Source organism: Pongo pygmaeus, chromosome 23 (assembly GCF_028885625.2).
Source record: "Pongo pygmaeus isolate AG05252 chromosome 23, NHGRI_mPonPyg2-v2.0_pri, whole genome shotgun sequence".
NCBI classification, from domain to species: domain Eukaryota; kingdom Metazoa; phylum Chordata; class Mammalia; order Primates; family Hominidae; genus Pongo; species Pongo pygmaeus.
In genome coordinates this window covers 52,554,849-52,581,231 of record NC_085931.1, presented here as the reverse complement: position 1 = coordinate 52,581,231, position 26,383 = coordinate 52,554,849, and the positions used below count along the sequence as shown (strand labels likewise).

The 26,383-nt window shown below is 45.1% G+C and overlaps 1 protein-coding gene across 5 annotated transcripts in view; it reads right to left on the bottom strand.

Annotated features, from left to right (window-relative positions):
• XRCC6 (X-ray repair cross complementing 6) overlaps positions 1-26,383 on the bottom strand; it is a 74,032-nt gene that overhangs the window by 15,836 nt on the left and 31,813 nt on the right. For 3 of the 5 annotated variants that reach the window (XM_063662960.1, XM_054469933.2, XM_054469934.2), the window contains exons 2-7: positions 25,890-25,986; positions 20,048-20,160; positions 13,714-13,852; positions 13,195-13,449; positions 12,174-12,357; positions 3,067-3,253 (exon numbers count right to left, since the gene is read on the bottom strand). In XM_063662960.1, coding sequence (XP_063519030.1) covers positions 3,067-3,253; positions 12,174-12,357; positions 13,195-13,449; positions 13,714-13,852; positions 20,048-20,160; positions 25,890-25,971 — 960 coding nt within the window. In that variant the 5' untranslated portion in view covers positions 25,972-25,986. The remainder of the gene's footprint in view (positions 1-3,066; positions 3,254-12,173; positions 12,358-13,194; positions 13,450-13,713; positions 13,853-20,047; positions 20,161-25,889; positions 25,987-26,383) is intronic. The other 2 variants (XM_054469935.2, XM_054469936.2) reach the window with 1 other exon arrangement.

The window sequence follows — 26,383 nt, the reverse complement described above, 5'->3', positions numbered from 1 at the left end:
CCATACCTATTTATTTTATTATTATTTATTATTTGAGATGCAGTCTCTGTCACACTGTCACTGGCGTGCAGTGGCACGATCTCGGCTCACTGCAACCTCCCAGGTTCAACTGATTCTCCTGCATCAGCCTCCTGAGTAGCTGGGATTACAGGTGTGAGCCACTGTGTCCGGCCCAAACCATATCTATCTATCTATTTATTTATTTATTTATTCTTTATTTATTTTTTTTGAGACGGAATCTCGCTGTCGTCCAGGCTGGAGTGCAGTAGTGCGATCTCGGCTCACTGCAGGCTCTGCCCCGTCCAGTTCACGCCATTCTCCTGCCTCAGCCTCCCAAGTAGCTGGGACTACAGGCGCCCGCCACCACGCCCGGCTAATTTTTTTTGTATTTTTAGTAGAGATGGGTTTCACTGTGTTAGCCAGGATGGTCTCGATCTCCTGACCTCATGATCTGCCCGCCTCGGCCTCCCAAAGTGCTGAGATTACAGGTGTGAGCCACCGCGCCCAGCCACCATATCTATTTATTAAATGAGAGGACCTATGTCAGTTACTGTGCTAGGTCTCAATGTGGGAGGCAGAGACACACACATATAAGTACTACTTCCAAGGCAAGGCACATTGGCTCATGCCTGTAATCTCAATACTTTGCGAGGCCAAGGCGGCTGGATCATTTGAGCCCAGGAATTCGAGACCAGCCTGGGTAACATGGTGAGATCCTGTCTCTATGAAAAAAAAAAAAATACAAAAAATTAGCCAGGCATGGTGGCATGAGCCTGTAGTCCCAGCTACCCTGGTGGCTGAGGTGGCAGGATCAACTGAACCCAAGAGGTTGAGGCTACAGTGAACCATGATGGTGCTACTGCAAAGATTATTATTTGTATTGTTTGGAGACAGACAGACACTCACACACACACACACACATTTTTTTTTGCACTCTTCCCCAGGCTGTGCACACACACACACACTTTTTTTTTTTTTTGCACTCTTCCCCAGGCTGTGCACCACCACACCTAATTTTTAGTTTTTTAGTAGAGACAGGGTCTCGCTATGATGCCCAGGCTGATCTCAAACTCCTGGGTTCAAGTGATCCTCCTGTTTCAGCCTCCCAAAGTGCATGAGCCACCATACCCAATGATGTTTGTATTTGAACCTGGATATGTGATTAATAACAGCTTAGCAGCAGATTCAAATTTGGGTTTTACGAACAAAAGAACTCTCAAGGTTTTTTCAAACATACTGGACCAAGAAAGAAACTCAGTGACCAGAGGGCTTACTGCCTATGAATAAATCAATATAAAAAATTAGTTACTTCCAAAATAGACGAGAAAATTTCTTATCTTTTTCTCCTTCAAAGAGTAGGGCAAAACTCTCTGGCTTGAAATTTGTGCTCATGGGTTGAATCAAAATAATATTTTGGTCATCCTTATAGGCCCTAAATTTATGGAAAATCTCAGATTCTTCCACATTTTGCATAAAGGAAGCATGACTCATTCAATTTTAATTTTCAATGTTAAATCCCTCTATAGACTGAGCAAAGGTAAGAGGATGAGGAAAGACAATGTTCTGCGTCCTGCATCTGTCTTTCAGATGCAGAAAGGGTGATGTATGCCATCCCAAGGCACAGGAAAAATATCACTAGCAAAAATAAATTATCTCCCTTAAAAAACGAGTTCACTTCACACTTCATACTTTTCCTAACTCCTCATCTCCCTAATTAACTATAAAGTATTTTCTGCTATTGTACCTGAGCAAGACTGTTAGACTGACAGCAGCATGTACTGAGTGATGAAGGGGTGAGGTTTTCACCGACATCTCTTTCAGACACTGGCCCAGTTTAACTTTCTAGCTATCAAAATATCACTGATCCAGACGCCACAGTCCCAAAGAGTTAAGTCTTTGTGTTTTAACAGGTTAGCAAGAAAGGTGCACATGGCTCGTCCAAGTGTGGTGGCGTTTACAACTAATTGATCACAACCAGTTACAGATTTCTTTGTTCCTTTTCCACTCCCACTGCTTCACTTGACTAGCCGAAAGAAAGAAAAGAAACAGAAGAAGGGAGGGGAAGGGAGGGGAGGGGAGGGAATCGGGGAGAGAAAAAAGAAAAGGAAAGGGAAGGGGAAGGGGAAGGAAAGGGAAGGGGAAGGGGAAGGAAAGGAAAGATGCACATATGAAAGTTATTTAACTGGTCAGCCTGATCAATGTCTCTCCTCCTCGTTAACTCTTCAGTGGGAGAAAATTCAGTAAGAAAGCATCTTGGGTTAGATGTGGTGATTCACACCTATAATCCTAGCACTTCAGGAGGCTGAAGCAGGAGTACTGCTTGAGCCTAGGAGTTCGAGGCCAGCCTGAGCAACATAGTGAGACCTCATCTCTATTAAAAAAACAAAACAAAACAAAACAAAACACTGGGCACAGTGGCCAATGTCTGTAATCCCGGCACCCCAGCACTTCGGGAAGCCAAAGCAGGAGGATTACTTAAGACCAGGAGTTTGACACCAGCCCGGGCAACATAGTGAGACACCATCTCTTTTTTTTTTTTGAGACGGAGTTACACTCTTGTTGCCCAGGCTGGAGTGCAATGGCGTGATCTCGGCTCACTGCAACCTCTGCCTCCTGGGTTCAAGTGATTATCCTGCCTCAGCCTCCTGAGTAGCTGGGATTACAGGCACGCACCACCATGCCCAGCTCATTTTGTATTTTTAGTAGAGATGGGGTTTCTCCATGTTGGTCAGGCTGGTCCTGAACTCCTGACCTTGGTAATCCACCCGCCTCGGCCTCCCAAATTGCTGAGATTACAGGCATGAGCCACTGTGCCCAGTCGATCCAGTCTCTTAAAAAAAAATAATAAATAAAAATAAATAAATAAATAAATAAATAAATAAATTAGCTGGGTGTGATGTCACATGCCTGTGATCCCAGCTACTTGGGAGGCTGAGACAAAAGGATCGCTTGAGCCCAGGAGGTCAAGGCTGTAGTGAGTCATGTTCGCCCCACTACACTCCAGCCTGGGCGACACAATGAGACCCTGTCTCAAAAACAACAACAACAAAAGGCATCTCTACTTACCTGAGACCTCTTGGTATCGCTAGGCAGAAGCAAACCGCCTGTACTTGTATTAAAGGTCCGGGTCTTGGTTTTCACTGGTTCATTTGTTTCCCGATAGAGCTTTATTGGAGGAGGCTTGAGAGCCTTCTGGACCAGATTATAAATGCCCACAGAGATCACTATATCTTTGTTGAGCTTCAGCTTTAACCTGAGGGAGTGAAAAATGAAAGAGCATGAACTGAAAGACTGCACTTTTCTATCTAAAATTACCTCATAACACCAAAGCTTCGCTGTTTTATTCTCTCCAATAATCCTAAGCAAGCTCTCAAAATATAAATATGCTTTTTAATAATACAATCAAATTTGCTATACCACCTCAGAATCTATACCACAATATATTAACTACTTAAAATAATGATAAAGAATGTACTACAGGTTGAGTATCCCTTTGCAGAATGCTTGCTTAGGACCAGAAATGTTTCAGATTTTTTTTGGAATATTTGCATTTTATAGTACTTACTGGTTGAATATTCCTAACCCAAAAATCTAACAACCCATAATGCTTCAATAAGCACTTCCTTTGAACATTAGGTCGGTGCTCAAAAAAGTTTCAGATTGTAGAGCGTTTCTAATTTTGGATTTTCAGATTAGAAACACTCAACCCGTATAATAAAATGATAGTTTGTATTAAGCACAGCACTATACCAATCACTTCACAGCTATTCTCTCATTTAATCATCATAATAACCCTGTAAGTACTGTACTGGTTGTCTCGTCTCTGCTTCTTTTTTTTCCGAGACAGAGTCTCACACTATTGGTTGGGCTGGAGTGCAGTGGCGTGATCTCGGCTCACTGCAACCTCTGCCTCCCGGGTTCAAGCGATTCTCCTGCCTCAGCCTCCCAAGTGGCTGGGATTATAGGCACCCGCCACGACACCCAGCTAATTTCTTTTTATTTTAGTAGAGACGGTGTTTCACCATGTTGGTCAGGCTGGTCTTGAACTCCTGACCTCGTGATTCACCCGCACTGACCTCCCAAAGTGCTGGGATTACAGGTGTGAGCTACCATGCTTGGCCTCGTCTCTGTTTTTCTAGGATCCCCGCCTCCTGCTTTGAAGAATAAAGACCCATCATGCCGGGTGTGGTGGCTTAGGCCTGTAATCCCAGGTCAGGAGCTCGAGACCAGCTTGGCCAACATGGTGAAACCCCGTCCCTGCTAAAAATACAAAAATTAGCCAGGCATGGTGGCGCACGCACAGTCTATAATCCCAGCTACTCGGGAGGCTGAGGCAGGAGAATCGCTTGAACCAGGGAGTTGTAGGTTGCAGTGAGCCAAGATCGCGCCACCGCACTCCAGCCTAGCGACAGAGCGAGACTCTGTCTCAAGAAAAAAAAGAAGGAAACAAAGAATAAAGCCCCATCAAAATAAGGGTTACTTGACAAAACAAAATAAAACAAAAAACACCCCAATTTTTCTTTGGGAATTATCCTTCCCCCACTACAGTTTTGGGAGAATGTTAGTCGAAGTCAAGTTGCTGTGCCTTCTTCTGGCCAAGTGGTGGGCATATCTGACCCTGGAGAAGGCCATAGGACGTTCTCATCTGAGAGTCGGGGTCTCTGAGCAGTGGCCATGAAAGGACATGATTGCAGAGGATACTTTATTCTCATAATGGCACCCTAAAGATACTGTCATTAGTTCCTGCTATGTAGATTCCTAGAAGTAATTATTTGACTCATACGCTGAAATTAGTCAAGGTCAGCCTTTTTTGTTTGTTTTGGGTTTTTTTTTTTTTTTTTTAAGATGGAGTTTCGCTCTTGCTGTCCAGGCTGGAGTGCAATGGCATGATCTCCACTCACTGCAACCTCCACCTCCCGGGTTCAAGCGATTCTCCTGCCTCAGCCTCCCGAGTAGCTGGGGTTACAGGCGCCCACCACCACACCAGGCTAATTTTGTATTTTTAGTAGAGATGGGGTTTCTCCGTATTGGTCAGGCTGGTCTCAAACTCCTGACCTCAGGTGATCCACCCGCCTCGGCCTCCCAAAGTGCTGGGATTACAGGCGTGAGCCACAGCGCCCAGCTCAAGGTCAGTTTTTATTGCTTGCCATTCAAGAACCTTATTATTGACCTTCTATAAATGAGGGCTCAGAGAAGTCACATGACTTGCCCAAGAACAGACAATAAAAATCCATATTCAAACTCAAGTATCCCTGTTTCAAAGCTCATGTACTTTTCCATCATGACATATTGCTCCAGAGGACTTATAGCAACAGCTTAAGCAGCAACAGGACCTCTTGAAAATGTGTTCTGCAGGCCGGGTGCAGTGGCTCATGCCTGTAATCCTAGCACTTTGGGAGGCTGAGGCGGGCGGATTGCCTGAGCTCAGGAGTTCGAGACCCGCCTGGGCAACACGGTGAAACCCCGTCTCTACTAAAATACAAAAAAATATTAGCCAGGCGGGGCGGCGTGCGTCTGTAGTCCCAGCTGCTACGGAGGCCGAGGCAGGAGAATTGCTTGAACCCAGGAGGCGGAGGTTGCAGTGAGGCAAGACCACGCCACTGCACTCCAGCCTGAGACGACAGACCAAGACTCCATCTCCAAAAAAAGAAATGTGTTCTGCAATAATAACAATGTACAAATATATTTACAATATGCAAAAAATATATTATGGGGGAAAAAAACGTAAAATAACCTATGATACACATTCTTCTCAAGCACATAGAACATTCTCTAGGAGAGACCATATGTTGGGCCACAAAACAAGTCTCAGTACATGGAAAAAGATTGAAATCCCATAAAGTATGTTCCTTAACCACAATGGAGCTAAGTTAGAGGTCCACAACAGAAAGAAATGTGGGAAAACCTGAAATTTTTGAAAATTAAACAACACACTTATAAAAAACCCAAGAAGAAATCATGAGGAAAAAATTTTTCTTTTTTTTTTGGAGTCAGGGTCTCGCTCTGTCACCCAGGCTGGAGTGCAGTGGCGCCATCTCAGCTCACTGCAACCTCCGCCTTCCAGGTTCAGGAGATTCTCCTGCCTCAGCCTCCCAAGTAGCTGGGACTACAAGCACGTGCCACCGCGCCCAGCTAATTTTTTTTTTTTTTGAAATGGACTGTCACTCTGTCTCCTAGGGTGGAGTGCAGTGGCGCAGTCTCAGCTCACTGCAACCTCCACCTCCAGAGTTCAAGCAATTCTCCTGCCTCAGCCTCCTGAGTAGCTGGGATTACAGGTGCACACCACCACACCCGGCTAATTTTTGTATTTTTAGTAGAGACGGTGCTTCGCCATGTTGGCCAGGCTGGTCTCGCACTACTGACCTCAGGTGATCCGCCCGCCTCAGCCTCCCAAAGTGCTGGGATTATAGGCGTGAGCCAGCGCGCCCGGCCAGAAAATTTAAAATTATTTTGAACTGCATGAAAGTAAAAACACAATATATCAAAATGTATAGGATGGAGCTAAAGCCATGCTCAGAGACAAATTTACAGCTTTAACACTTTTTTGTTTTGTTTTTGAGACAGAGTCTCGCTCTGTCGCCCAAGCTGGAATGCAGTGGTGTGATCTTGGCTCACTGCAACCTCCGCCTCCCGGGTTCAAGTGATTCTCCTGCCTCAGCCATCTGAGTAGCTGGGACTACAGGTGCCCGCCACCATGCCCGGCTAATTTTTGTATTTGTAGTAGAGACGGGGTTTCACCATGTTGATCTGGCTGGTCTCGAACTCCTGACCTCATGATCCGCCCGCCTTGGTCTCCCAAAGTGCTGGGATTACAGGCGTGACCCACCGCGCCCCAGCCAGCTATAACACTTTTATCAGAAAAGAAGAACAGTCTCCAATAACCAAATCTTCACTGTTGTGGAACACCTAGCAGTATTTAAAGAAGAGAACATGTTTAGACAAGTGTCTGTATAATTCGAAGGTATACAGGTTCACACCATGGAGAGAACACTGGTTTTGAGCAGAGCCACAAATAGAAATTTTGGTTCCTGGGGCAAGCACGTAATATACCTTCAGATCGACTTGGAAATCCATGATGTGACTCACAGATTAAGTGTTGGTAACAGATGCATTACTAACATCATCAACCATTTGGTGGCTTCTTAGATGTGAAAATCAGTGTCTAAAGGCTGCTTGAAGGAGAGTTGATGATAAATGCAACCAATTACAAAACTGCACAATCTTCAAAAGTAACTTTTTTTTTGTAGACAGGGTCTCACTCTGTAGATTGCTACAGTAAGTTTAAATATTGTTAAAGCCCATACTACCCAAAGCAATCTACAGACTCAATGCAATCCCTATCAAAATACCAATGACATTCTTCACAGAAATAGACAAAACAATCCTAAAACGTATGTGGAACCACAAAATCATACCGGGAAATTCTCCAGCACATTGGGCTTGGCAAAGATTTCAGTAATACTCCAGAAGCACAGGCAACCAAAGCAAAAACGGACAAATAGGATCACACCAAGTTAAAAAGCTTCTGCACAATAAAGGAAATGATCAACAAAGAGAAGAGAAAATATCTGGAAACTATCCATCTGACAAGGGATTAAGAACCAGAATATATAAGGAACCCAAATAACTCTACAGGAAAAAACTCTAACATAATCTGAGATATCATCTCACCTCAATTAAAATGGTTGGAGGTTCCTGTAAATACTAAAAAGAAAACTACTGTATGATCCAGCAATCCCACTGCCAGGTACACACCCCAAAGAAAGGAAATCTGTATATCAGAGATATCTGCATTCCCATGTTTATTGCAGCCCTATTCACAATAGCCAAGATTTGGAAGCAACCTAAGTGTCCATCAAAAGAAGAATGGATAAAGAAAGTGTAGTACAGTGGAGTACTATTCAGCCATAAAAAAGGAGATCCTGAGGCAGGTGGATCACCTGAGGTCCAGAGACTAGCCTGGTCAACATGGTGAAACCGTGTTGCTACTAAAAATACAAAATTAGTCGGGCGTGGTGGCGCACGCCTGTAATCCTAGCTACTTGGGAGGCTGCAGAAGAACTGCTTTAATCCAGGAGGCAGAGGTTGCAGTGAGCGGAGATCGCGCCATTGCACTCCAGCCTGGGCGACAAGAGCAAGACTCGGACTCCAAAAAAAAAAAAAAAAAAAAAGGAGATCCTGTCATTGGTAACAACATGAATGTTGTTGCATTCACTATGCAATGTTGTTTCATTATGTTAAGTGAAATAAGCCAGGCACAGAAAGATAAACTTTGAATGTTCTAACTTATTTCTGGGAGATAAAAAGTAAGGCAATTGAACTCACGGACATAGAGAGAAAAGGATGGTTACCAGAGGCTGTGAAGGGTAACGGTGTGGGGATGGTTAATGAGTGCAAAAAATAGAAAGAATGAATAAGATCTAATATTTTAGAGCAGATCAGGGTGACTACAGTCAATAATAACAATACATTTTAAAATAACTAAAGGAGTATAATCAGATTGCTTATAATACAAAGGATTAGTGCTTAAGGTGATAGATAACCCATCTATGCTGATGTAATTATTATGCACTGCATATATTATGCACTGCCTATATCAAAATATCTCATGGATCCTATAAATATACACACCTACCATGTACCCACAAAAATTAAAAAATTTTAAAAAAGCGTTAAGTTTAATAATTTTCTAGGCCTTAGACCTAAGGCATTGTTAGTTCTCAATACCTCCAATTTATTATTATTTATATCAAGTATCCATTCTATAATGACTGTTCCACAAAATAAGAACAGCTAACATTTATAAATAATTACCACGTGCCAAGCACTATGCCTAGGTTATCTCATTTGATGCTCACGGCAATCCTATGTGAAGGTACAATTTTCAAATTTTTTTAATAGAGACAGGGTCTCCCTGGGTTGCCCAGGCTGGTCTTGCTTCGGGACTCAAGCAATCCTCTTGCCTTGGCCTACTAACATGCTGGGATTACAGGCGTAAGCCACTGCACCTACCCAGGGAGGTACCATTTTTTGCTCCCATTTTACTAAGGCTCAGAGAAGTCAGGTCACATAGCAAAGGGACCAGGACTAGAATCCAAACAATCTGACAACAAGGCCTACATTTACCCACTATTTTATCCTCCCATCCATCTCCACCAAAATGTGTAGTAGACTTCCAAACTGTAGTATAAACAACATCACATCATTTCAAGACAGGTGAAGAGGTGACAAGATACTTGCCTGAGGAAAGAAAAATAGTTTCTGAGAGGAAAAGGAGAACAATGACAAAACTACAACTGTGGCAATGAGTGATTCAAGGTCTCTTGAAAAAAATTTCTTGGGTTTTCTGGTAGAATTGTCAGTAAACTCTTAAAAACTGCTTAAAACTTACCAAAGGTCATGGACCCCTATACTGAGGAAAGCAGTCCAGAATGAAAGCTTGAGGAGAAACGTTTGAAGCCAGGAGTCTGAGACCAGCCTGGTTAACATACCAAGAGCCCCAAGTCTACAAAAAAAGCTACTTGGGGCCAGGCGCGGTGGCTCACGCCTGTAATCCCAGCACTTTGGGAGGCTGAGGCGGGTGGATCACGAGATCAGGAGATCGAGACCATCCTGGCTAACATGGTGAAACCCCGTCTCTACTAAAAATACAAAAAAATTAGCCGGGCATGGTGGCGGGTGCCTGTAGTCCCAGCTACTCGGGAGGCTGAGGCAGGAGAATGGCATGAACCCGGGAGGCGGAGCTTGTAGTGAGCCAAGATCATGCCACTGCACTCCAGCCTGGGCGACAGAGCAAGACTCCGTGTCAAAAAAAAAAAAAAAAAAAAAAAAAAGCTACTTGGGAGGCTGAGACAGGAAGACCGCAGGAAGACTGCCTGAGCCCAGGAGTTGTAGACTGCGGTGCCATTGTACTCCAGCCTGGGCAAGAGTGAGACTCTGTCTCTTAATAAATAAAAGGCTGAAGGTCTTTAGTAAGAAACACTGAGGAACCTTTAGGATTCTAATATCAAGGCTCTCTTAAAAAAACAGAATCTAGGCCAGATGCAGAGGCTCAAGCCTGTAATCCCAGCACTTTGGGAGGCCGAGGCGGGCAGATCACAAGGTCAGGAGATCGAGACCATCCTGGCTTAACACAGTGAAACCGTCTCTACTAAAAATACAAAATTAGCTGGGTGTGGTGGCAGGCGCCTGTAGTCCCAGCTCCTCAGGAGGCTGAGGCAGGAGAATGGTGTGAACCCAGGGGGCGGAGCTTGCAGTGAGCCAAGACCGCACCACTGCACTCCAGCCTGGCCAAGAGAGCAAGACTCCGTCTCAAAAAAAAAAAAAAAAAAAAGAGAGAATCTAGGCTACACATGGACACATGATAGCTCACGCCTGTAATCCCAGCACATTGGGAGGCCTAAATGGGAGGATTTCTTGAGCCCAGGAGTTTGCAACCAGCCTGTGCAAAGCAGTGAGACCCCATCTTATAAAAAAAAAATAAAAATAAAAAATAATCAGCAGAGCACGGTGGCACACACCTGTGGTCCCAGTTACTCAGAACACTGATGTAGGACAATCACTGAAGCTCAGGAGGTCGAGGCTAAGGTGAGCTGTGATCATATCCAGCCTGGGCAACAGGGTGAGACTTTGTCTCAAAAAAAAAAAAAAAAAGAAAAAGAATCTAGCAATCTGGTTCCTATTGGTCTCAGGTTTCTAAGAAATCAGAATGACACAATTTTAACAACAATGATAATAACAAACATTTATGAGTTTTTGCTCCCTAACAGGCTCTGTTTTCTAAGTGCTCTTCACTAACTCTTCACAGTAACCTAACGAGGCAGGTATTGTCACCAATTTACAGAGAATAAAGCAAATAATGCACACTCATGCGCCACTAACATTTTGGTCAACAATGGGGCGCACATACAATGACGGTCTCTTAAGATGATAATGGAGCTCAAAATTTCCTGTCACCTACTGACATAGCTGTCCTAAGTTTGTCGCACAAGGCATCACTCATGCATCTGTAGTGATGCGGTATAAACAAACCTACTGTGCTGCCAGTTATATAAAAGTATGCAGTCATGTCCTAGGCCTTCACATTCACTCACTACTCACTCAGAGCCACTTCCAGTCTTGTAAGTTCCATTCGTGGTAAGTGCCCTATGCAGGTATACCATTTATCTTTATACCATATTTCTTTTTTTTTTTTGAGACAGAGTCTCACTTTGTCACCAGGCTGGAGTGCAGTGGCACGATCTTGGCTCACTGCCGCCTCTGACTCCTGGGTTCAAGCGATTCTTAGCCTCCTGAGTAGCTGGGACTACAGGCGCGTGCCACCACACCCAGCTAATTTTTGTAGTTTTAGTAGAGACGAGGTTTCACCATGTAGGCCAGGATGGTCTCGATCTCTTGACCTTGTGATCCACCCGCCTCGGCATCCCAAAGTGGTGGGATTACAAGGCGTGAGCCACCGCATCTGGCCTATACTATATTTTTATTGTACCTTTTCTATACCTTTAGATATATTTAGATACACAAATACTTACCATTGCCTACAATAAACAGTATGGTAATACGCTGTACAGGTTTGTGGCCTAAGAGTAACAGGCTAACCACATAGCCCAGGTGTGTAGTCAGCTGTACTCTCTGGGTGTGTGAAGTACCCTCTATGTTTGCACAATGACAAAATCACCTAATGATGCAATTCTAAGAAGGTATCCCCATCATTAATTAACACATGACTGTACTAGTGAGTACAGCTAAGGATACTCTTAGACCGTAACTGTTTACCCCCATGAAATGGAGGGCTATGTTATTTTAGAGAAATATCATGCCAGCTTTTGCCAGAGATAAAGCAGCAAATAGCTCTGCTATCCTGAAATACAGTATTTTAGAGGAATACAGTGAGGCAGTGGCATAGTAGAGTTAAGTAGCCAGGCAGGTCAAAGCAATGTATTGCTTCTGGTTTGTTAAGCAATGTGTAGCAGTGCATTGCTTCTGATTATTTGTTTTTTTGTAGGTAGAGAGAAGGTCTTGCCATGTTGCCCAAGCTGGTCTCAACTCCTAGGCTCAAGCAATCCGCCCGCCTTGGCCTCCCAAAGTGTTGGGATTACAGGTGTGAGCCACCGCGCCCAGCCTGCTTCTGATTTAAGGGCAGTGTAGGCAGCTGGCCCGGGCTGAGTGCACACCTGCTGAGTGCTCGCTTCCTGGTCTCCTTGGCGCGAACCTTCCGCAACAGGTCTTCTAGCTTGCTAGATTCCTCAAAGTGAACCCTGAGGTCCTCATCCTCTGCTATGCTGATGATATCTCTGTAGAACAAGGATATGTCAAAGCCCCCAGGTTTCTTCAGGTGCATCAAGTCAAGGAAGATGCCTGTTGCAAGGGTAAACAAAAGTGAGGGAGGAAAACACATTTTTCAGCAAGTGAGAAGTTCTTCCAGTTAAAACTGAAACATACTTTTAAAAGCTCCCTGAAAACTAGACTATTAACCTTTTCAGGACTTAGAGAAAGTGACTAAGGAAATCAACTGCCATAATGACTTCAGACAACTTTTCAAATAATCACCATTCGTGGTAATATTAAAGTCAAGACAACTGGCCAGGCACAGTGGCTCACACCTGTAATCCCCAGCACTTTGGGAGGGTGAGGTGGTGGATCATCTGAGGTCCAGAGTTCGAGACCAGCCTGGTCAACGTGGTGAAACCCCCATCTCTACTAAAAATACAAAAATTAGCTAGGCACAGTGGCTCATGCCTGTAATTCCAGCTATTTGGGAGGCTGAGGCAGGTGAATCACTTGAACCTGGAAGGTGGAGGTTGCAGTGAGCCAAGATTGTGCCCCTGCACTCCAGCCTGGGCGACAGAGTGAGACTCCGTCTCAAAAAAAAAAAAAAAAATCAAGACAATCTTGTTCTGACAGAGTCCTTTAGACAGCTAATGGCATGGCCATCTGCAGTGTTAATGTTACACCGGCGTCTTCTCCTGGCTTCACTTTATTTTTTTATTTTACTCTAAATGGTAAAAAGCACATGCCTGAAGTCAGGTACACAGAAAGCAATAAAACTGCACTGGGCACAATGGCACATGCTTATAGTCCCAGCTACTTGGGAGGCTAAGGCCGAGCCAAGACTCCTGAACTCCTAAATAAAAAATAAAAAATAAAAAAACAATAATTAAGTGCCAATTTAAGAGAACGGGGAAATATGCCCACCTGTATCTCGGAGATCACCGGCTTTGGTCCTGGCCCGGCTGGCTTTGGCACTGTCATTGCCATGGGGGTTGTCTTCATTGGTGAACAGCATGATCCTCTTATGACTCATCTTGAATTGGACATCACTAAAGAGGTTGGCACAGACCCACAGCACTTCACTGAGTGAGTAGTCAGATCCGTGACCCATCAGCTCTTGGAAACGTTTTTGTCCCTGCTGTCCCTTAAACTGGTCAAGCTCTAGAATTCGTTTTGCACCTGATCAGAGGCAGGGAGTCAAATGGAAGGAAAAATCAGAAGAATGTCAGTGGCTGCCTTTACCACAAGACTAACAGAAGGACCCTTTTTCACCCCAGAGCTGTTTAACCCGTTTAACAAAGTCCACATCGAGCAAGGTCCCCTTATGGAGGAAAGCATACTCCTAGACAAGATGTAACTTGCTTCCTTCTCCACAGTCCTCTTTGATCAGAGTACTGATAGTCTCATATATAAGGGAAAAGCTGATCTTAAAATATTACTGACCTGGATTATCCAGCTCCTGTAAGACGTAAATATTTTTAAAATTCACTGAATTTTTGTCTTTCTCAGTACCATAGAACACCACAGCCAAGAGATCTCGATCACTGCTTATGATTTTACTGATGTACACACTTTGGATACACTGAAAAAAATAAAAATTCAATTAATATTTACTTACCACTAAATGGAAGCTCCATAAGTGCTCAGTACCTATTAGTTGCTCAAAATATGTTTGCTGAATTTGTATATGGCACTAAAATAAGGCATGACCCCTACCTTCAGGGGTAATGAATCAGTGAAAGTAATGGGCATAAATATCAAATTTTAACAAAAACCAGAATGCAGTAAGTATACATTAGAAGTATAAGTAGTCCCTGCCATAGAAATCAGAGAATTAACAATATGTATATTCAGGCCAGGCACAGTGGCTCACATCTGTAGCAATCCCAGCACTTTGGGAGGCCGAGGTGGCAGAATCACTTGACCCTAGGAGTTTGAGACCAGCCTGGGCAACAGAGTGAGACTCCATCTCTACAAAACAAAAAAAAAAACAAAAAAATTAGCTGGGCATGGCAGCACAGGGTCCCAGTTACTTGGGAAGCAGAGGTGAAAGATCGCTTGACCCCAGGAGGTGAAGGCTGCAGTGAGCAGAGATCGCACCACTACAGTCCAGCCTGGGCAACAGAGTGAGACCTTATCTCAAGAAAAAGGGAAAAGAAGTATCAGAGGGAGGAAATTGTGCTATGGGAGTTGGAGTGAAGCAAAGCATTGGAATCAGAAAACCTGGAGGTGAGTCCTACTGATGTCACTTACTTAACTGGCTGAACTTGGACAGGTCATGTGATCTTTCAAGTACCCTGGTATCAGGAAACAGAGTTTATATACACAGTTGGCCCTCCCTATCTGCTGGTTCTGCATCTATGTATTCAACCAACCTCAAATCTCAAATATTCAGGAAAAATAAAGAAATTCCAGTTTCAAAAAGCAAAACCTGAATTTGCCATGTGCCAAGTACTACATTGAAGCCATGTGAATGAAGTGATGCATAGGCATCGTATTAGGTACTAAGAGTAACCTAGAGATGACTTAAAGTATAGGGGAGGATGTGTGTAGGTTATATGCAAATACTATGCCATTTTATTTAAGGGACTTGGGCATCCTCGGATTTTGGAATCCACGGGGAGTCCTGGAACCAATTCCCTCAATAACAAGGGATGACTATATAAAATAATTACAATGCTTAAGTACCTGTGACCTGAAAATAAGTCAGTAACTACCAGTAAGAGCATCCTTGAAATAAAACTGCTTAACTATCCAGTTAAAGACATCAGTATTCCAGTAACAGGAAAGGTCTACCCCTCTATATAAACTAATGTCAGCATCTGGTAAATCAGGTCTTGTAAGAGTTTGTCAGTTCAGCCAGGCGCGGTGGCTCATGCCTATAATCCCAGCACTTTGGGAGGCCAAGGCGAGCAGATGACGAGGTCAGGAGTTCAAGACCATCCTGACCAACATGGTGAAACCCCAACTCTACTAAAAATACAAAAATTAGTTGGGTGTGGTAGCACGTGCCTGCAATCCCAGCTACTCAGGAGGTTGAGGCAGGAGAATCGCTTGAACCCAAGAGGTGGAGGTTGCAGTGGGCTGAGATTGCGCCACTGCACTCCAGCCTGGCAGACAGAGCGAGACTCTGTCTCAAAAAAAAAAAAAAAGAGTTCATCAGTTCTAGGGGCCTACCTAATTCTGGAGCACTAACAAAATTAAGCCTTGGGGCCAGGTACAGTGGCTCATGCCTATAATCCCAGCACTTTGGGAGGCCAACACAGGAGGATTGCTACAGAAGTTTGAAACCAGCCTGGGCGACATGGCAAAACAATGTGTCTACAAAAAACAAAAAAATTAGCTGGGCATGCACATGCTTGTAGTCCCAACTACTCAGCTACTCAGGGGTGCTGAGGCAGGAGGATCACCTGAGCATAGGAGGTCAAGGCTGCAGTGGGCAGAGATCATGCCACTGCACTCCAGCCTAGGTGACAGAGCGAGACCCTGTCTCAAAAAAAAAAAATTTTAAGTTTTGGAACCTGCAAAGCTGAGGAATAAACCAACCATGGTGATCCCCTCCATGTCCTGCCTGAGCTCTAGCTGGCCTTCGTCCACAGCTATTCTCTCCTTAAATGCAGAACGTGTACTATAGCCAGTCATTGACAACAATCCACATGGCAAGTAGTCATTTCCATAAATATTTTAATCTACTCTGAGGAGTCTAGAAACTTTTAAAAGAATCTGGTAAGGGCTCCTTTTAGGTTCTATAAATTAAAAACAAAAACTAAAACAGAATTTTCCAAAATGTTTTCTATTGCTTATCAAATACTGAATACTTATTATCGGTTATCAAATTGTGCTCATCTATGAATGTCCCATTTCCTTGCTACCTAACACTACATTTTCTTCTGAGGTCTTTAGGCATCAAGGGTTCCATTAACTCTCTGAAATTACAGGTAGAATTGTGAGTACTATCTTTTTTGAGGGGAAGGTATGTAGCTGTCATCATATCCTCAAAGAGGTCCACGGTCGGCCGGGCGCAGTGGCTCACGCCTGTAATCCCAGCACTTTGGGAGGCCGAGGCGGGCAGATCACGAGGTCAGGAGATCGAGACCATCCTGGCTAACACGGTGAAACCCCGTCTCTACTAAAAAACAACAACAAAAAATTAGCCGGGTGTGGTGGTGGGCGCCTGTAGTCCCAGCTACTCAGGAGGCTGAGGCAGGAGAATGGTGTGAACCCAGGTGGCACAGCTTGCAGTGAGCCAAGAGCCCAGGCAACAAAGCGAGACTCCGTCTCAACAACAACAACAACAACAACAACAACAACAACAAAAAAGGTCCACGGTCTAAAAAAAGGTTAAAGCACTGCTCTTCAAAGTGATGGTCTCCAAATCAGTAACATCAGCATCACCTGACAACTTACTAGAAATGCAAATTCTTGGTCCCCATTCTAGACGTAGAGAATCAGAAATTCTGATTCTGGGGCAAGGTTCTGTAGTCTGTGTTTTAATGTCCTGCAAGTAATTCTGTTTGAGAACCACTTTAAATTAACGATTGTTTTTATTCATAGTTCTATTATTTTATTTTACATACACTTTTTTTTTTTTTTTGAGACAGAGTCTGGCTCTGTCGCCCAGGCTGGACTGCAATAGTGCCATCTCGGCTCACTGCAACCTCCGCCTCCCAGGTGCAAGCGATTCTCCTGCCTCAGCCTCTGGAGTAGCTGGGACTACAGGCGTGCGCCACCACACCCAGCTAATTTTTGTATTTTTAGTAGAGACGAGGTTTCACCATTTTGGCCAGGATGGTTTTGATCTCTTGACCTCGTGATCCGCCCACCTCGGCCTCCCAAAGCGCTGGGATTACAGGTGTGAGCCACCACGCCCGGCCTTTTGTTTTTTTTCTTTTAAGAGACAGGGTCTTACTCTGTTGCCCAGGCTAGAGTTCACTGGCACAATCATAGCTCAGTGCAGCCTCAAACTCCTGGTCTCAAGCAATCCTCTCACCTCGGCCTCCGGAGTAGCTGGGACTACAAGAGCACACCACCACACCCAGCTTATTCTTTTTTTTTGGTGCAAGATATTCTGGTGTGCCAACTACAAGAACTATTTCTTTTTTTCTTGAGATGGAGTCTCTGTCACCCAGGCTGGAGTGCAGTGGCGCGATCCTGGCTCACTGCAACCTCCACCTCCCGAGTTCAAGCAATTCTCCTACCTCAGCCTCCTGAATAGCTGGGACTACAGGCCTGCACTACCACGCCCGGCTAATTTTTGTATTTTGAGTAGAGACAGAATTTCACCATGTTGGCCAGGCTGGTCTCAAACTCCTGACCTCAAGTGATTCGCTCACCTCAGCCTCCCAAAGTGCTGGGATTACAGGCGTCAGCCACAACGCCCTGCCTACAAGAACTATTTGTACACAAATTAGAACATGAAAAGTTTCTGTTCCATTCCAAATTCTAAAATTATGAGACATGAGATATATAATAAATCTGTGAAAATTCTTCTCTACGAAGTACACAAAAGAAACAGTAATCTTTTTAATTAAGCTGAAATTTAGATAAAAAAGAATCATTTCTAAGTGAACAATTAAGAGGTATTTAATACATTCACAATGTGCCAGGCATAGTGGCACATGCCTTAACCCCAGCCACTCAGGACACTGAGGTGGGTGGATTGCTTGAGCCCAGGAGTTCCAAACCAGCCTGAGCAACAGTGAGACACCATCTCAAAAAAAAAAAGTAAGGCCGGGTGCCGTGGCTCATGCCTGCAATCCCAGCACTTTGGAAGGCCGAGGTGAGCAGATCACGAGGTCAGGGGTCCAAGACCATCCTGGCCAATATGGTGAAACCCCATCTCTACTAAAAATACAAAAATTAGCTGGGCATGGTGACACGTGCCTGTAATCTCACCTACTCGGGAGGCTGAGGCAGGAGAATCGCTTGAACCAGGGAGTCAGAGGTTGCAGTGGGCCAAGATCGCGCCACTGTACTCCAGCCTGGCAACAGAGCGAGACTCCATCTCAAAAAAAAAAAAAAAAAAAAAAAGCATAAATGCACACACTAAGCTGGGCGCAGTGGCTCACGCCTGTAATCCCAGCACTTTGGGAGGCCGAGGCAGGCGGATCACTTCAGGAGATTGAGACCATCCTGGCTAACACGGTGAAACCCCATCCCTACTAAAAACACAAAAAATTAGCCAGGCATGGCGGCAGGTGCCTGTAGTCCCAGCTACTCTGGAGGCTAAGGTAGGAGAATGGCATGAACCCGGGAGGCGGAGCTTGCAGTGAGCCAAGATCACGCCACTGCACTACAGCCTGGGTGACAGAGCGAGACTCCGTCTCAAAAATAATAATAAAAATAAATAAATAAATATACACACAAACATTTACAATGTTGTGCAACTACCAACTCTAGTTCCAAAAAATTTTCATCACCCCAAAAACAAAACCCGCACCCATTGAGCAGCTGCTCCCTGTCCCTCTCTTCCCTGTGCCTCAGGTAACCAACCACCCCTCTGCATTAAGAACTTACCTATTCTGGATATTTCATGTAAATGAAATCATACAATATTTGACTTTTTGTATCTGGCTTCTTTCACTTAGCATAATGCTTTCAAGGTTCATCTACTTTGTAGTATGTATCAATTATTCATTCCTTTTCACGGAATGTATATCTACACGCCACTGTTTAGCCGTTCAAAATGTTTTGGAATAAGATAGAGGTGCTGGCTGCATAACGTTGTGAATGTGTTAAGTGTCATTGAATTGTATACTTTCAAATGGTTAACTTTATGTTACATGAAACACAACCCTCAATTTAAAGAAACAAAAATAGGTCAGGTACAGTCAATCACGCCAATTTCTCCACAGCCTTGCCAACACTTCTTATTTTCTGCTGGTGTTTTTTAAATTTTAGTTTGTTTATATAGTGGGTGTGAGTGGTAGCTCATTATGGTTTTCATTTGCCTTTCTCTAATGACTAAACATGCTGAGTATCCTTTCCTGTGCTTGTTGGACATCTGTGTATCTTTGGAGAAATGTCTTGTCTTTTTTTTTTTTTGAGACAGAGTCTCACTCTGTTGCCCAAGCTGGAGTGCAGTGGCACAATCTCAGCTCACTGTAACCTCCGCCTCCTGGGTTTAAGAGATTCTCCTGACTCAGCCTTCCGAGTACCTGGGACTACAGAAGCGCACCACCACGCCTGGCTAATTATTTTTGCATTGTTAGTAGAGACGGGGGTTTCACCATGTTGGCCAAGCTGATCTCCTGATCTCGTGATCCGCCTGCCCCAGCCTCCCAAAGTGCTGGGATTATAGACATGAGCCACCACGCCCAGCTGGAGAAATGTCTTTTGAAGTCCCGTGCCTGTTTTAAAATTGAAGTTGCCTTTTTATTGTAGCCATCTTCCCCAACCACAGGCAGTAGTCAACTCCCAAGTATCACTCACTCTTTTCCACACTATAACTGTGGGAACTTCCCTTCTTCCTTTATACTCCCATGTCTGCAAGAGGAGGAGCCTACTTCTTTTTTCTGTTTGACCTCCTGCGCTCAAGCAATCCTCTTGCCTCGGCCTCCTGAGTAGCTAGGACTACAGGTTTGCACCATCACACCTGGATGATTTGTGTATTTTTTGTAGAGACGGGGTTTCTCCATGTTACCAGGTTGGTCTCAAACTCCTAGGCTCAAGTGATCTGCCCGTCTCGGCCTCCCAATGTCCTGAGATTACAGGCATGAGCCACCATGCCCAGCCAATACTGTTTCTAAATTTGTCTTAAATTAAAAGGTAGTCTTACCTGGATGCTCATGTCAAAAGGTGTCAACTCATTTTCACTCTGAGATTCAAACATAGCCTTGGAGGCATCAACCAAAAAAATCAAACTATCTCTTCCCGAATATTTATAGTCTCCTATGGGGAAAAAAATGGAAGAAAATGTCCTTGTTTTCATATTTGTTTACCATATAAAATAAATAAAGGCCATAAAGGAAAGTATAACCTAATAAACTATTATAAGGTGAACAACCATAAAATCTCCACCTATGTCAGGAAATTGAATCTTGCCAGACACCCCAGAAATCCCTCTTATATTCCCTCCCAATTACAACAACTACCTCCCCAAAAAAGTCAATATCCTTTTTTTTTTTTTTTTTTTTAGATAGGGTCACACTTCCAGCACCCAGGCTGGAGTGCAGTGGTGCGATCATAGCTCACTGCAACCTCGAACTCCTGGGCTCAAGCCATCATCCTGACTCGGCCTCCCAAGCAAGTGGGACTACAGGTGTGTGCCACCATGACCAGCTAATTTTTTAAATTTACTGTAGAGATGGTATTGTGCTACATTGCCCAGGCTGATCTCAAACTTCTGAGCCCAGGCAATCCTCCTGCCCAGGCCTCTTTTTTTTTTTTTTTTTTTTTTTTTTTGAGACAGAGTCTCGCTCTGTTGCCAGGGTTGGGTACAGTGGCACGATCTCGGCTCACTACAACCTCCGTCTCCCAGGTTCAAGCGATTCTCCTGCCTCAGCCTCCCAAGTACCTGGGATTATAGGTGCCCGCCACCAAGCCCGGCTAATTTTGTATTTTTAGTAGAGACGCAGTTCTACCATGTTGGCCAGGTTGGTCTTGAACTCCCGACCTCAGGTGATCCACCCACCTCAGCCTCCCAAAGTGCTGGGATTATAGGCGTGAGCCACCATACCCGGCCCCGCCTGGCCTAAGAGCTGGGATTATAGGCATGATCTACCACACACACACACCTTACGTTTCTTTATAATTTTATCACCCAAACCTACATTTCTAAACATTAGCTTTGACTTAATTTTCTAAAGCCTCTTCATCTACAGATACCCTCTCTTTTTCCCCTTGTCATTTATTTGCTGAAGAGCCAAGATGCTTTGTACTATACACTTTTCCACATTCTGGATTTTGCTGATTGCCTTTTTAAAAAAATTAATTAGGCGGGGCACAGTGGCTCATGCCTGTAATCCCAACACTTTGGGAGACCAAGGCGGGCGGATCACTTGAGATCAGGAGTTCGAGACCAGCCTAGTCAACACGGTTAAACCCCGTCTCTACTGAAAATACAAACATTAGGCTGGGCGCAGTGGCTCACACCTGTAATCCCAGCACTTTGGGAGGCTGAGGAGGGTGGATCACGAGGTCAGGAGGTCGAGACCATCCTGGCTAATACGCTGAAACCCTGTCTCTACTGAAAATACAAAAAAAAAATTAGCTGGGCGTGGTGGTGGGCACCTGCAGCCCCAGCTACTCGGGAGGCTGAGGCAGGGGAATGGTGTGAACCCGTGAGGGGGAGCTTCCAGTGAGCCGAGATCGCACCACTGCACTCCAGCCTGGGCAACAGAATGAGACTCGGTCTCAAAAAAAAAAAAAACAAAAAACAAACAAACAAACAAAAACAAACATTAGCCAGGTGTGGTGGTGCCCACCTGTAATCCCAGCTAATCGGGAGGCTGAGGCAGGAGAATCGCTTGAACCCGGGAGGCAGAGGTTGCAGTGAGCAGAAATCACACCACTACTCTCCAGCCTGGGCCAGAGCAAGACTGTCTCAAAAAAAAAAATAAACAAATAATTATTTTGGCTGAGCACAGTGGCTCACGCCTATAATCCCAGCACTTTGGGAGGCTGAGGCATGATCACGAGGACAAGAGATTGAGACCATCCTGGACAACATGGTGAAACCCCATCTCTACTAAAAATACAAAAATTAGCTGTGTGTGGTGGCGCATGCCTGTAATTCCAGCTACTACAGAGGCTGAGGTGGGAGAATCGCTTGAACCTGGGAGGCGGAGGCTGCAGTGAGCCAAGATCGCGCCACTGCACTCCGGCCTGGGTGACAGAGCAAGAACCCGTCTCAAAAAAATAAAAATAAATAAATGGCCGAGCACGGTGGCTCACGCCTGTAATCCCAGCACCTTTGGAGGCCAAGACACGTGGATCACAAGGTCAAGAGATTGAGACCATCCTGGACAACATGGTGAAACCCCATCTCTACTAAAAATACAAAAATTAGCTGGCTGTGGTGCCGCATGCCTGTAATTCCAGCTACTAGGGAGGCTGAGGCAGGAGAATCGCTTGAACCCGGGAGGCAGAGATTGCAGCGAGCCGAGATTAGTCACTGCACTCCAGCCTGGCACAGAGACTCCATCTCAAATTAAAAAAATTAATAAAATTATTGAATTAATTATTTTAGAAACAGAGTCTTGGTTCTCTCACACAGGCTGGAATGCAGTGGCGCAATCATAGCTCACTGCAGCCTTGAACTTCTGGGCTTGAGTGATCTTCTGCCGTAGCCTCCCAAAGTATTGGGATTACAGGCATGAGCCATTTTGCCTGGCCTGCTGATTGACCTCTTTTGGTGTAGATTAACATAGTCCTCTGTCCTTCCTACTAAGGACCTAGAGGGGCTTAATCAGATTCAGGTTTTCTTTCTTCAGCATGACTCTATCATAAGTAACATGTTTTTTCCTAAAAAGGTATATAATGTCTGGTCATCTCCAAGTAGCTGGGATTACAGGCATGTGCCACTATGCCCAGCAAATTTTCTGTATTTAGTAGACATGGGGTTTCACCATGTTGGTCAGGCTGGTCTCAAACTCCTGACCTCAGGTGATCAGCCTGCCTCGGCCTCCTACTCCCAAAGTGCTGGGATTACAGCCGTGAGCCACTGTGTGTGGCCTGCTGCTTCTTAATAAGTTTAATTAGCTGCCTTCTGGAGAACAAAATGGCAATGTGTGTCAAGAACCTTAAATATGCAATGGCGCGATCTTGGCTCACTGCAATCTCCACCTCCCGTGTTCAAGCAATTCTCCCGCCTCAGCCTCCTGAGTAGCGGGATTACAGGCATGCGCCACCATTCCCGGCTAATTTTGTATTTTTAGTAGAGACGGGATTTCACCATGTTGGCCAGTCTGGTCTTGAACTCCTGACCTCAGGTGATCCGGCCGCCTTGGCCTCAAAAAGTGCTGGGATTACAGGCATGACTCACTGTGCCTGGCCTATTTTATTTTATTTTATTTATTTTTTTTGAGACGGAATCTCGCTCTGTTGCCCAGGCTGGAGTGCAGTGGCCCAATCTCGGCTCACTACAAGCTCCGCCTCCCGGGTTCATGCCATTCTCCTGCCTCAGCCTCCCCAGTAGCTGGGACTACAGGTGCCTGCCACCACGCCTGGCTATTTTTTTGTATTTTTAGTAGACACAGGGTTTCACCGTGTTTGCCAGGATGGTCTCGATCTCCTGACCTTGTGATCCGCCTGCCTTGGCCTCCCAAAGTGCTGGGATTACAGGTGTGAGCCACCATGCACGGCCTTGTTTTTTATTTTATCATTATTTTTTTGAGACGGAGTCTCACTCTGTCGCCCAGGCTGGAGTGCAGTGACGCAATCTCGGCTCACTGCAAGCTCCACCTCCCAGGTTCACGCCATTCTCCTGCCTCAGCCTCCAGAGTAGCTGGGACTACAGGCGCCCGCCACCACGCCTGGCTAATTTTTTGTATTTTTTTAGTAGAGATGGGGTTTCACCATGTTAGGATGGTCTCTATCTCCTGACCTTGTGATCCACCTGCCTCAGCCTCCCAAGGTACTTGGATTACAGACGTAAGCCACCGCGCCCGGCCTCTATTTTATTTTTTTTGAGACAGAGTTTCACTCTGTCGCCCAGACTGCAGTGCAGTGTTTCAATCTCAGCTCACTGTAGCCTCTGCCTCCCGGGTTCAAGCAATTCTCGTGCCTCAGCCTCCCGAGCAGCTGAGACTACAGGTGCATGCCACCACAGACTCAGCAAATTTTTGCATTTTTTAGTAGAGACGGGGTTTTGCCATGTTGGCCAGGGTGGTCTCGAACTCCTGACCTCAAGTGATCTGCCCCCCTCAGCCTCCCAAAGTGTTGGGATTACAGGCGTGAGCCACCACACCTGGACAAATTATGGTATATTTATTGGGATTACAAGTGTGAGCCACCACATCCGGCCAAATTATGGTATATTTAACATGAGCTATAGGCCAGGCACAGTGGCTCACACCTGTAATCCCAGCACTGTGGGAGAACGAGACAGGAGGATCACAAGGTCAGGAGATAGAGACCGTCCTGGCTAACACAGTGAAACCCCGTCTCTACTAAAAATACAAAAAATTGGCCGGGCGTGGTGGTGGGCGCCTGTGGTCCCAGTTACTCAGGAGGCTGAGGCAGGAGAATGGCGTCAACCCAAGAGGCAGAGCTTGCAGTGAGCCAAAATCGCACCACTGCACTCCAGCCTGGGCGACAGAGCGAGACTCTGTCTCCAAAAAAAGAAGAAAAAGAAAAAGAAAAAGAAATCAGATACAGTCTGGGCATGGAGGCTCATGACTATAAACCTAGAACTTTGGGAGGCCAAGGCTGGGGGGAATCGCTTGAGGCCAAGAGTTTGAGACCAGCCTGATCAACATAGCAAGACCCTGTCTCTACAAAAAATTAAAAAATTATTGGGAGTTGGTGGCACTTGTAGTCCCACCTACTGAGGTAGCTGAAGCAGGAGGATCACTTGAGCCCGAGAGTTTGAGGTTACAGTGAGCTACGATGATCTCACCACTGCACTCCAGCCTGTCTCTATTAAAAAATTAAAAAACATATATATTTCATTAGGAAATAAAGATCCAAAGATACATGAAAGAAAAATACAAAAATGTCAAAATGCTGGTGGTAGTGGTTGTGTTAGGGTGGTAGATTACAGCAAATTTTTTTCTTTTTTATATTTCCTATGTTTCTCACTTTTTTTTTTTTTTCTTTTTTTGAGACAGTCTCGCTCTGTCGCCCAGGCTGGAATGCAGTGGCGCCATCTCGGCTCACTGCAAGCTCCACCTCCCAGGTTCGCGCCATTCTCCTGCCTCAGCCTCCCGAGTAGCTGGGACTATAGGCGACTGCCACCACGCCCGGGTAATTTTTTGTGTTTTTTTTTTAGTAGAGACGGGGTTTCACCATGTTAGCCAGGATGGTCTCTATCTCCTGACATCGTGATCCGCCCGCCCCGGCCTCCCAAAGTGCTGGGATTACAGGCTTGAGACACCGCACCCGGCCGTTTCTCATTTTTAATAAAAACATTCAAAATTTTTCTGCCCAGGAGTTAAATTAACCAGTATGAAGATTACATGTACCCCTATTTCTCTTCCTTTCTTTTATGTGTTACTGTGTTGCCTGAACATACACTCCCAAACGTGGAGGCTACAGTGAGGTAATCAATCACTTTCCTGTAACTGTGTTGCTTGCGTTTATTCTTTGGTTGGTGTAGTTATTGTAGCGTGGGGGCATTTTTACATTGAGGTCCTGGAATGGTAACACTACTTTCCTGGATGAGAAGGGTCTCACCTGAACCACTTAAGATGACAAAAAATACCCATGGTCATGGCCATTTATCAGGGCCCAAAAGATGTCAAACTATCAGTGTCCAGAAAAAACTTAGGGCAGACTAAAGTAAGATCCCAATATAAGAGCCCAGGGTAGCTCTGCAAAATTCAAAGGAAGAAAAGAATTTCAGAATTATCTGGGAGGAGAAGGGCAGGCCATCAAACAGGAAAGTCCATCCAGCAGAGATAGGCAGGGAAGGTCTTTCTTCCACACACCGAATGGCACTACATGCTGAAGTCACTTACCACTTGCTTCAAGGTTCTCTTCTTGTTCTTCTTCTGCTTCTTCATCGCCCTCGGTTTTGTAATATGACTCCCACCCTGACATGTTGGCTACTGCTCACTAGGCAAAAGACGTTAAAGTCAGTAATAGGCAAATTTAAACCGAAAAAATACTGATCTCTAGGTTCTTGTGAGATCTGTTCTAAAACCTTGGCTAGTAGTGAGGAATGTGGACGATAAATCCTGCTGCCTCGAAAGCTCGGCAGTCGGATTGCATGTAAATGCGCATGGGGGCCATCCCAGTAGCTGCCTCATCTCGGCTATCCCTCACGTTTCAGGGCCCGCGGCGGCCCGCGGAAGCCAGATCCCGGAGGTCCCGCCCCCGACGCCATTTAGACGGTGAGGGATTCCCGCTCCGGGATTCTGTGCTGACTAACGGACCCCCTCGTCCTCAATACCGCCCAAAAACCTCCCCAAATTCCTCGATCACGCCCAATAAGGTCTCAAACGCAGACGGG